The 10,647-nt window shown below is 33.7% G+C and overlaps 1 protein-coding gene across 1 annotated transcript; it reads left to right on the top strand.

The window, feature by feature from the left end:
* The first annotated feature begins 3,512 nt into the window (after positions 1 to 3,512).
* Positions 3,513 to 9,505, top strand: LOC134283577 (uncharacterized). The gene is made up of 8 exons (XM_062766095.1): positions 3,513 to 3,731; positions 6,395 to 6,510; positions 6,601 to 6,670; positions 7,208 to 7,321; positions 7,422 to 7,515; positions 7,728 to 7,816; positions 8,830 to 8,940; positions 9,238 to 9,505. Exons 1-8 carry the CDS (start codon positions 3,573 to 3,575, stop codon positions 9,427 to 9,429), a joined length of 945 nt encoding a protein of 314 aa, XP_062622079.1. The 5' UTR covers positions 3,513 to 3,572; the 3' UTR covers positions 9,430 to 9,505.
* The last annotated feature ends 1,142 nt before the right edge of the window (positions 9,506 to 10,647 follow it).

Here is a 10,647-nt window from a genome sequence, read left to right as displayed (position 1 = left end):
CATGTAGAGAACTTTACACTTGGCGATAGCAATCAAAACGATTTTAAAACCCAAATTAATAAATGAAAATATGCAGAGAGAATTAAATTTGATTACAGAATGAAGTTTTGGTATTTTTTTTTATTATTGCGAAATTATTTCTTCTACAGACAAGATTATGAGGATATCGAAAACCAAGAACCAGTAGTTTTAAGAACGCACATGTATCACGCAGTCCATGTACACAAATCCAAGTACATTAATATATGTATCAAGCAAGCTGTTTGAATAACACACTTAAAGAACTGCAACAATATTGAAAGAAAAAACATATGATTTTAAAAATAATTAATAATTAATTTGTTTGAGTTTTTTTTTCATCGCGGGGGAGGGGGGGGGGGTCAGAGGAATTTGCTTTTGCACACTTCTTTCATATGATTTGATAGAATTTCTCAGGATTTTAAACAATTAACAAAACATATTTTTATTCATTTTCAAAACAATTCGTAATACGACGCATTTTAAATAAATTCGTATATGCTTAAAAGCGTTCAAACTTAAAATACACTTTGATTCTGTTGAGTCTCGAAAAAGACGATTGAAACGAATTACAGTACGGACTGGACAGTTTAAAAATCTTAAGAAGGAAATTATCTATGGAATAAAAGAGATTTTGTTTCCATAACTACCACATTACAAAATAGCATCGTTTGGAAATTAGATTTGGCGAATTAAGATGCAGAATAATGAAAAAGAATGAAGATGTCAAAGTCTGCAATGAAAAACTTATCAGTGGTAACCCAACTCATTTCTTTATTAAATTAACAAACATACATATAAGTATAATACTGTTAATACATGTAATTAATTTATTTTTAATCTTTTTTTGACAGACACTTATATTTCCTATAGCAGACAGTTTATTTTCTTAGAACATAAATTTTGAATAAAATGCGATAGCATAGGTCGAGTTTAATTTCATTGTAAGAGTTATCTTTCCTGTTGAGGTTTGTTGTGGTCGAAATTACCCCGAGGCTGGTCGAAATTAACCCAGGCGTCATGGTTACTAATTTTTGAACCAATTTATTATTTTTTAACATATTTTTAGTTCGTAAAGCATAAAATTTAAAGAAAAAATCAATCTTCTTTACTTCGAGTCTATTTTGAACTTGTACATTTGAAAAGGGTCAAGTTTTGTGGATTGAAAGCCATATGTCAGCATAAAGTGGTCGAAATTACCCCAGTTTACCGTAGTTTACTTCGCATTAGCTGTCATGTGAACGCAATTTAATTCGCATTAGTTTGATTCGCATTAGATTACTTCGCATTAATTTACTGCGAATTAAACTTGTCGTGTGAACAGGGCATTGGTCATATACATGTAATAATTTTCTCTATATATATCTACGACCTTGACTACGCCACCGTAGGAGAATTAGCTACGTATTGGTTTCCATATATACGAAAATGACCATGGCATGGCAAATATGAACTCGACAGTCGACTGATCACTGGACATAAATAATGCGTATAACACTAATGATTTGACGTAGATAAACCACCAAACTGCATGCGTTGGTTTATCTCTGTTCCAAAGGTATGTTTTGTTTGTAACAAAATACTACAACAGAAATAATTAGTATAAAAGTTCACTAAATTTAAACGTCTCATATTTGGAGATTTTCGATGAACATTAATCTCAGCGAGATCCGTAGAAACTAAAAAAAATTGATTTGATGTCTAATTTTTAGTCTTTACAGATCCCGCTGAGATTACTAGTACTTGTACATATATATTTTTATATTTAAATTATGCACATAACAAGATTAGAAAGCTGTGAAAAAGACATACAGGCGTCCGTGTCAAACCAAAATCCGCTGGACATTTGTCCTAAATAATATCTATGGAAGAACGTATGGGATTCATCTGTAGGTTTAAATCCCATTTTGTTTAGCCCTCTCCTTTTCCCTTAACAGTGTAGCATGGAGATTTTATTGCCTCTGCTGGGGATTGAACCAGGAACATCTGGTTTGCCAGTCCAGTGCTCTAAAAATTGAGCTGTCAACCCACGAGCCAAAGCTAGTAGGATGCCTTGTATCTTACACTACAACATTGCCCCCCTCTCAGAGAATGAGATGTCCTCATCTCTTTTTGGAGTGCCGACACCTATGGGACGAAGTTATAGGGGCAATTACTCTAACCCATCAGAGAACAGCCGGGTCCCAACGTGGGCGCCATATGTAACAGAGACATTTTATTGCCTCTGCAGGGGATTGAACCCAGGGCCTCTAGCTTGCCAGTCCAGTTCTCTACCAATTGAGCTAAAAGGTTAATCCACTAGCCCTAGCTAGTAGGGTGCCGCTTATCTTACACTAATACATCATGGTAATAAAAATTGGAGAGGGCTACAATATTGCAAGTATTGTGTTGGAGGTGAACCATAATCCTTGCATTCTCGAAATATGACACTTTTTTCCCAACATTACCTTTACTATTGAAAATGTCCATTGAAAGGTTGGTTGCCCCCCCCCCCCCCCACTTCTTACCACAGTATAGTGATATCAAGGAAAATGTAGTATTGTGTTAAAAAAAAATTGGAAGTGAAAGGAAGTTGGCCCTTACCCCCCCCCCCCCCCCCCCCCCCCCCTCCCACCACCACCAAATAGGATTATCGAGTTTAGGCAATTTCCCTACTAAAATTAAAAACCGAAATAAAATTCGTTAAAACTGTCCTTAAATTAGGGTTTATAAGGGTACTATACTGAAGATAACTATTTGACAATCCATTAATTTTTTACATAAAAATTAATTCAATTTGCAGATACGTTGTGTAATATTTAGTGAAATGTACCAAAAGCACGCACTCATTCAGTGTCAGTCACCATCTAGATAAAATAGGTACTTACTTTATTTGTTGATGCGAGTTAAAAACTGGTAAGACTGAAAAAAATTAGCAGCTTACATCATTCCTATCTATTTATTAGAGTCAAAACATTTGACAATAGACAATGAAAATGCGGGTAAAATTCGGTACCGGTGTCTGAGAAAACATGGAATTGAGAATCCATTTCAAATTTCATTTTCAATCCACCTAAGCTATTTTCGGTGACATATAAGGGTACATAACATTAATTTCTTTAACTGTGTCCAAACCTTGATCGTAGATGTCCTTGACACACAATGTCATGTTCATACGATAGATATAATCACCATTGAAAACCGACAAAAGTTTACTAAATAATTTTTTCACCTTTTCTTTTTTTTTTCTTTGTAATTAAACAAGATAACACTTTCATGTTTTTCTCCCAAGTAATAAAGACAAAAATACTGAGATCAATAGTATCTAGTATAATCTAACATATTCATGGTCATGGATTGTTGACTTAAAACTAGCCAGTAGCTAGGTTGACGACACCTACCAGGTTATACAGTTTGACCTATGTAATCAGGTAAAATCAGATTCTTGTCCGAAACTGTCCATAAACAGGTGTTTAAATAGTCCTATTGAGAATTATTTCTCTCTCTCTTTTTTCACAGGTTTTACTTTAAAAGTTTAAATATAGCCCCATTTTGAGCGGTATTACTGTAAGAAGATGGTGATTCCTGTGATTGATTTTGCGGCTTACTCCTTGTCAGTCCCTGCAGGTCAGGAGGACGTTCAGAAACTCCGAGGTATCGCTGACGAACTCCGTAAAGCGTTTACAACTGTTGGATTTGTTTATCTGAAAAATCATGGATTGCCAGAAAATGTTGTAAGTAAATTGATCAGAATTTAGAGCTTAAGGTAAGTCACTCCTCAAATTTGTTATATCAAGGATTTTTTTGGAAGTATATTTTGGATAAGTACTCATATAGTATTACTCAAAATCGCAGAGAAAATAGGGAGTCAGTGCGCATCTTTCTGATCTATGGTACAATTAAATTGACCTTTTTGCACTTAAATTTTAACTCTTTGATTTATTACTTTATCTCTAATTTTATTTTATCAGATGTTACTACGTTAATAAATTTAATCTTATTTTACATAAAATAGTTTGAATAATATTTATCATTGAACATATCTTGCAAATTAATGCGCGTTTATTATTGTGTGACCTTTTTGCACTAAAAAATAACATATTTGTGGGTATTGAAAAACCTAAATAGGCAATAAAATATTTTCTTATATCAAGCTTTTTAGGAGTTAAGTGCTGATCAGTCACAAGTATCGAGTAGTTTAAAATAATGAAAGAAAAAGTTGAGGTCAGTGATGTTAATTTTGAAATATTGGTCAAAATATGTGATTTTCAGGCAAAAAATGGTGTAAAATTTATCTTGACTTCTTTAATATATCTTTATTTCTTGGCAAAGTTTGTTGAGGGAAGGTGTAAAACGTGTTCTAAAAATATAAATTAAGACCTATATTAAATATTCCTGCAAAATCACAACGGAAAATATTCTCCGAGTAAAAGTATGTGAGGCTAAAGTTTCAAGACACTGAATTTAATAAATGTGCAGATTTGCAGAAATTTCTGCTGAATATCCTTCCACAACAAGAAATAGTCCCTCATAAATCTTGCTTCTTTGTCGATTTTTAAGCAGTTTTTTCGATGAATGTTAAAAAATTTACATTGTTGAATATAAATATTTTATAAAAATTGAATTTTAATAAATATTTTTTAAGTAAGAGGTTCTGCATGAACTTTTCTAAAAAGCTGACGAGTGACTTACCTTAAAACCTACATACATACAAAGACTTTATTGAGAGCTGACTAAAATATTATCAAAAGTTAAAATAAAAAACGCATTAAATTTTAATTTCTCTTCAACGAGATGAAACATTTAAATTAAGGCACAAGTGTCTGTCTGTCACTTAATCGTTGTTCGAACCAATACGCTCGGACTGCTATTTACTCTGTATCATACAGACGTTTGCGTTTACCTATACATGTTGAAGTAAACTCAAAATTCCAGATGATACAGATTACATACTAACTGTCACTTGTAGTTGTAGGCCTACAGGTTTTGGGGTTATGATTATCCGCTGTAAGGTCATATTACTTGGAATTGAAATGGTTTCAAGTCAATAAATCTCGAATCCGCGCATGGTTGCGATGAATTCAAAGATATGATGTTAGATTAAGGAATTCGGGTGTGGTGCTTTCTTTGCAATTGAAGGTCGTTCTATAGATCAGCACCGCGGTTTCATTTTTGAAGGGGGGGGGGGGGGCACAGTTTAACCCAAGAAACCCAAATTATTCTTGTCAGTACATTTTTTGTCCCCCGCTTTCGCGAAAGCGAGGGGACATTAAATCTCATTCGTCTGTCCGTCTGTCTGTCCGTCTGTCCGTCAGTCTGTCCGTCACAAAAACTTTAACCTTGCCCATAACTTTTGATTTAGTGGAGCTATGATTTTCATATTTCATATGTGTATTCCTTGTGATAAGACCTTTCTTTGGGTACCACCAAATTTGACCTTTTGACCTTGACCTTGGAGTTTGACCAACTTTTACTAAAAAATTCCAAACTTTTACTTTGGCCATAACTTTTGAATGGTAGGTACTAGGACTTTCATATTTCAAATATTTATTTTTTGGGACAAGACCTTTCATTGGATACCAACAACATTGACCTATTGACCTATTGACCTTGGAAATTTACGTACTTATGAAAAAACTTTAACCTTGACCATAATTTTTGAACAGTAAGGGCTATGGCTTTTATACTTCAAATAAGTTATTCTTGTAAAAAGACCTTTCATTGGATACCAAGAACTTTGACCTTTTGACCTTGACCTTGGAGTTTTAACTACTTTTTAAGAATTATAACCTTGGTCACAACTTTTGAACAGTAGATACAAGGACTTTTATATTTCACATATATATTCTTTGTGGCAAGACCTTTCATTGGATACCAACAATTTTGACCTTTTAACCTTGACCTTGGAAATTTACGTACTTCTGAAAAACTTTAACCTTGACCATAACTTTTAAACGGTAAGGGCTAGGGCTTTCGTACTTCACGTATGTAATCCCTAAGAGAAGGCCTTTCATTGCATACCAAGAACTTTGACCCTTTGACCTTGACCTTGGAGTTTAAACTTCTTTCTAAAAACTTTAACCTTGGTCACAACTTTTGAACGGTAGAAACTAGGACTATCATATTTTAAATATTTATATTCTTTGTGGCAAGACCTTACATATGATACCAATAACTTTGACCTTTTGACCTTGACCCTAAAAAATAATATTTCGCCCACAAAGACACCGAAAGCGGGGGACCACAATTCTTTGAATTTGCTTGTTTTACATCTTACAAAAGAAAAAGTCTTAGAAAAGTCTTAGAAATATCCATTTTAATGAGATTTTATTTGAACTTCAGTTTTGATCAGTGTGTTTCATTCAAATCAGCATTTTTAACTATGTTTCTATAACAGATTGAGAACACGTTTGCAATTTCGAAGACCTTCTTTGAGAAACCAGTGGAGATAAAACAGAAGTATGAAAGGCCAGCAGACGACAATCACGGATGGGTGGCCCTAGAGAGAGAAAAGTAACATAAAATTTAAATTGAGTGAAACAGAACCAGAATACTAAGTTAATTCCTTTCCCCAGGGTATAATTGACGTTTGATGATTTTTAGTTTGAATCCAGAGAGACCGGTGGCTGATTTGAAAGAGGCGTACAATATGACGTTGATGGATGACCAAGGAGTAAGTATACTATACACATTTACGGGTACAACGTAATCGCAACTTCTTGGGCCTTTCCGACTAATGAAAAAGCAAGTTGTTTTCCGGCCTCTGAAGGAAAAACCCAAGATGATGCGATTGAGATACAAAAATATTCAGGTCCATGAATGAGCATATACGCAGATACATCAGACGCGGATGTTTTAAAACAAACAAACAAATCAGATTTTTTAAAGAGACGTTGAGCGTAATTTCTTAATATTTCTGAAGTAAATTGGCAATTGCTTATAATTCATAACAATTTTAGTTTTAATTTTCTTTTTATTTATGCACTGTCTGTGAAGATATTCAATTATATAGTGATACATATGAATTCAACAAAAAAAAAGAACACTTATCTTAGTTAATTTTTATTACATACACGAAATGTTCATCAATGCTATTAAGGAAATCGGTATTCAAAACATCAAGCGAAATTGCCTGTCATCCTCTGCCAAAAATTATATTTAAACCAAATTTAATCTGACTATGCACATTAAATTTTACAAATATTTTCAGACCATGCCTTTGGATATACTCCCAGACTTCTACAAAGTGTTCAAAGAAATGTTTTCATTATCACAAGAACTGGGGAGTCGAGTCCTGGATTTAATGTCCATTGGTCTGGACATAGTATGTAAATTACTTTTTAGAACTCTGTTGGGAATGAATGTAGAAAAATGTAGTAAAATTGTCTAGTTAATTTAATACTTTATATGTTTAATATCAATAGGACCAAACTTACTTAAGGCAGTGCCATCAGAGGATGGGAAACAGTGGAAACGCCACAACTTTACGATCCTTGTACTATCCGCCAATTACTAAAGGTAAATACAATGTATAGTCGTCAAATGCCAAAATTGTTATTGACGTATCATATTGTGAATTTACATAATTTTCAAAAAAAATATTTCTTTTGATTATTTTTATCAGTTTAAATAATTTTAACAGGGTATCGATTTTTAAACCTAGTATGCAAATAAAATTCCCATTGCTGTTACTTTTATTTTAATTCTCCTCCTTGACATTACCCTTCCAGGTGTTAAACCGGGACAGGTGCGTTGTGGGGAACATTCAGACTACGGGTCCATCACACTGCTTTTCCAGGATGATATCGGAGGCTTAGAGGTGAGGACTTTTTTCTTCACACATACATGTATGTATATCACAGTATATAAAATATGAGTTGCATGTTTGACATCGGAAAATTTTGTTGCAAATTTGTGATTATCTATTTCAATGACAGAAAAGAAGACCATCTGTAAACCTCTGTTGTTCATATTTATGATGGAAGAACTTTTTATAAGCTTTAATTGAAGCAAAATTACATCATTGTCGTCCTGTACAATAATGATTACTTATTTAATACAATATATTCGATCGTACAGAAACATATATTTAAACTTTATTTTAGTCTAATTGATCATAAGAGTTTAAATAATATACAAATTAATCATAATATCACATTTTACCAGCAAAATAGAATTATCAAAAATGCAGCCCATATTACTTTAAAATGGCTTTACGTAGAAATGGAAGGAAAATAGCCAATTTTCCGGAAGTTAAAAACGTTTTAACTGCATCAATGCATTTTTTAAAAAAAATACTGTAGACGTACTTTTTTCCGCGGGGTCATAATTCCGCGGAATCTCAATTTCTGTTTAATCCGCGGGTAGAAAATTACGCGGATTTTCTTGACTGTCACTATATGCCTTACATTTATATTAAGTACGCTTGGACAAATTTCCGCGGATTATCTATGACCGCGTACATAGCGTAAATTAATACCACGCGGAAAAAGTACTTCTACAGTAAATTCAGTGTCTGTAGTTTTCCATAATATAGGCATATGGGAATCAGATAAGCATGAAATATAATTCTGTTTTTAGTATAAATCTACTTAAAAGTATTAATGGTTATATTGAATTTAAACGTGAAATGGATGACATTGCGGTGGTTTTAATTTTGCAATGTTTGCGATCAAAGAATTTCTTTGACCAATCAGCCATCGTGAATATTTTCGAAAAAGATTATGCATTTATATACATGTACAATGCATCTTTACACTTTATTTTCCCTTTTTCTATTTGGTGATATGTTTTCATATGTAGCATGCAACAAGAGCAATGCGTTTATTTCAGGTAAAACCAACGGGGTTTGATTACGTCCCAGCTTCCCCAATACATGGTACAGTGTTAGTCAATCTAGGGGACCTGATGCAGCGATGGACGGCAGACAAACTTATTGCAACTGTATGTTAACTTACTATTAAACAGAAAACACAGGATGAATCTTTGCCATTTAGTCAACTTATAATTACATTTGACTGAAACTAAAAGTTTACTGATATGTGACTGAATGGATCTGCCATTCAGTGACAAAGCCATTCAATGACCATTCAGATTTTTAATTAAGTGACTATTCAGTTAATTTATTGGTGAATTTTCATCCTGTGCAAACCAACGTTAAATATTAAATGATAAGTTGTGGATTTATGGAGAAATGTAGCCTTATAAAACATTATCATTAAACGTTAATGCCTTTTACAGAAACACCGAGTCCTCATTCCTGAGAAGGAAGTCACGCAAAAGAAGGGGAGGCAATCCTTGGCATTTTTTGTTCAACCTGACGATGATGTCATGATAAAGTGTTTGGACGGTTCCGGGAAATACGAGGAAATATCCAGCATTGATTATCTGAACATGAGGTTTGCTGCGACCTATTTACAACAAAAGACTTAAAGAGGAACCGATTAACGTTTCCTGATTCTTGTGCAATACTCTAGTATATGTTCAGATGATACATGTAAAAAGTTATGCATGTGTGTAGAACAAAAAGGACTATATGTCACATATTTTACATAACATTATAGGTGAAAAAGTTTTATAAACAGTATAGCTATATTAAAATCTAAAAAGTGGAAAAATACGATGTAGCGTTTTATTGTAATTTTTTTATAACTTTTTATTCACCGTTACTACAAATACCGATCGAGTGTAGTTTTACATTTTTTTTTCTAGATTAAAATTATTCCACTCAAATGAAACGTTACTGTATCCTAAAAGAATGTTTCACATAAATATCTTCACTTGGCAACCAATAATACGATTTATCTAAAATGGACTTATAAATATTTCTTATATAAAAAATATCCCATACCAAAAATACACTTGTGTGCTAATAGGTATGAAGTTATTATTTATTTTTTATATAAGATACAATTGTAGTGTCAAGATCCTTTACTGATTTAAAAAAATAAACAATCTGTCGAACAACAGTTCAGATTTGGCTTTTAATTCTCGATTGGAATTATTGTTACCAGTTTCTGTTATCTCCTCCTTTCTTTCGCTGCAATTCTTGCTCTTCCTTCTGTATCTTTCCGCTCTCTTTCGCTGCAATTCTTACTCTTCCTTCTGTATCTCCTCTGCTCTCTTGTGCTGAAATTCTTGCTCTACCCTCTGTATCTCTTTCGCTCTCTTGCGCTGCGATTCTTGCTCTTCCTTCTGTATTTCCTCCGACCTCCGCTCTCTTTCGCTGCCTCCGCTCTCTTGCACTGCTATTCTTACTCTTCCTTCTGTATCTCCTCCGCTCTCTTGAACTGCAATTCTTGCTTTTTCTTCTGTATCTCCTCCGCTCTCTTGAACTGCAGTTCTTGGTACTTCTTGCTCTTCCTTCTGTATCTCCTCCGCTCTCTTTCACTGCAGTTCTTGTCCTTCCTTCTGCATCTCCTTCGCTCTCTTGCGCTGCAATTCTTGCTTTTCCTTCTGTATCTTCTCTGCTCTTCTCTTTTTGTCATTTGCCATTTTCGCCACCATTTCTTTCTCTTGTTTTCTTTCCTGTTTCAGAATTTACCATCTGTTCTTCTGTAGCTTCCTCTTTTATCTTTTTTTTCCTCTGTCTTCTCCTTTCCTTGGTGTTCCTATCTTTCTTTAATATCTTCTGTACTTAAATTCTACTTT

This window comes from Saccostrea cucullata, unplaced genomic scaffold (assembly GCF_032062105.1).
Source record: "Saccostrea cucullata isolate Sc308-1 unplaced genomic scaffold, CSIRO_AGI_Scuc_v1 ctg10016, whole genome shotgun sequence".
Taxonomy (NCBI): Eukaryota; Metazoa; Mollusca; class Bivalvia; order Ostreida; family Ostreidae; genus Saccostrea; species Saccostrea cuccullata.
The sequence above is the reverse complement of the archived record's forward strand: the minus strand, read 5'-3'. Positions and strand labels throughout refer to the sequence as shown.

Excerpts from the sequence above, each read along its gene's own strand:
- LOC134283577 (XM_062766095.1), top strand. The coding sequence starts at position 3,573 with ATGGTGATTCCTGTGATTGATTTTGCGGCTTACTCCTTGTCAGTCCCT. Across the intron at positions 6,511-6,600 it reads GTGGCCCTAGAGAGAGAAAA|TTTGAATCCAGAGAGACCGG; the intron begins GTAACATAAAAT and ends GATGATTTTTAG. Across the intron at positions 7,817-8,829 it reads ATGATATCGGAGGCTTAGAG|GTAAAACCAACGGGGTTTGA; the intron begins GTGAGGACTTTT and ends CGTTTATTTCAG.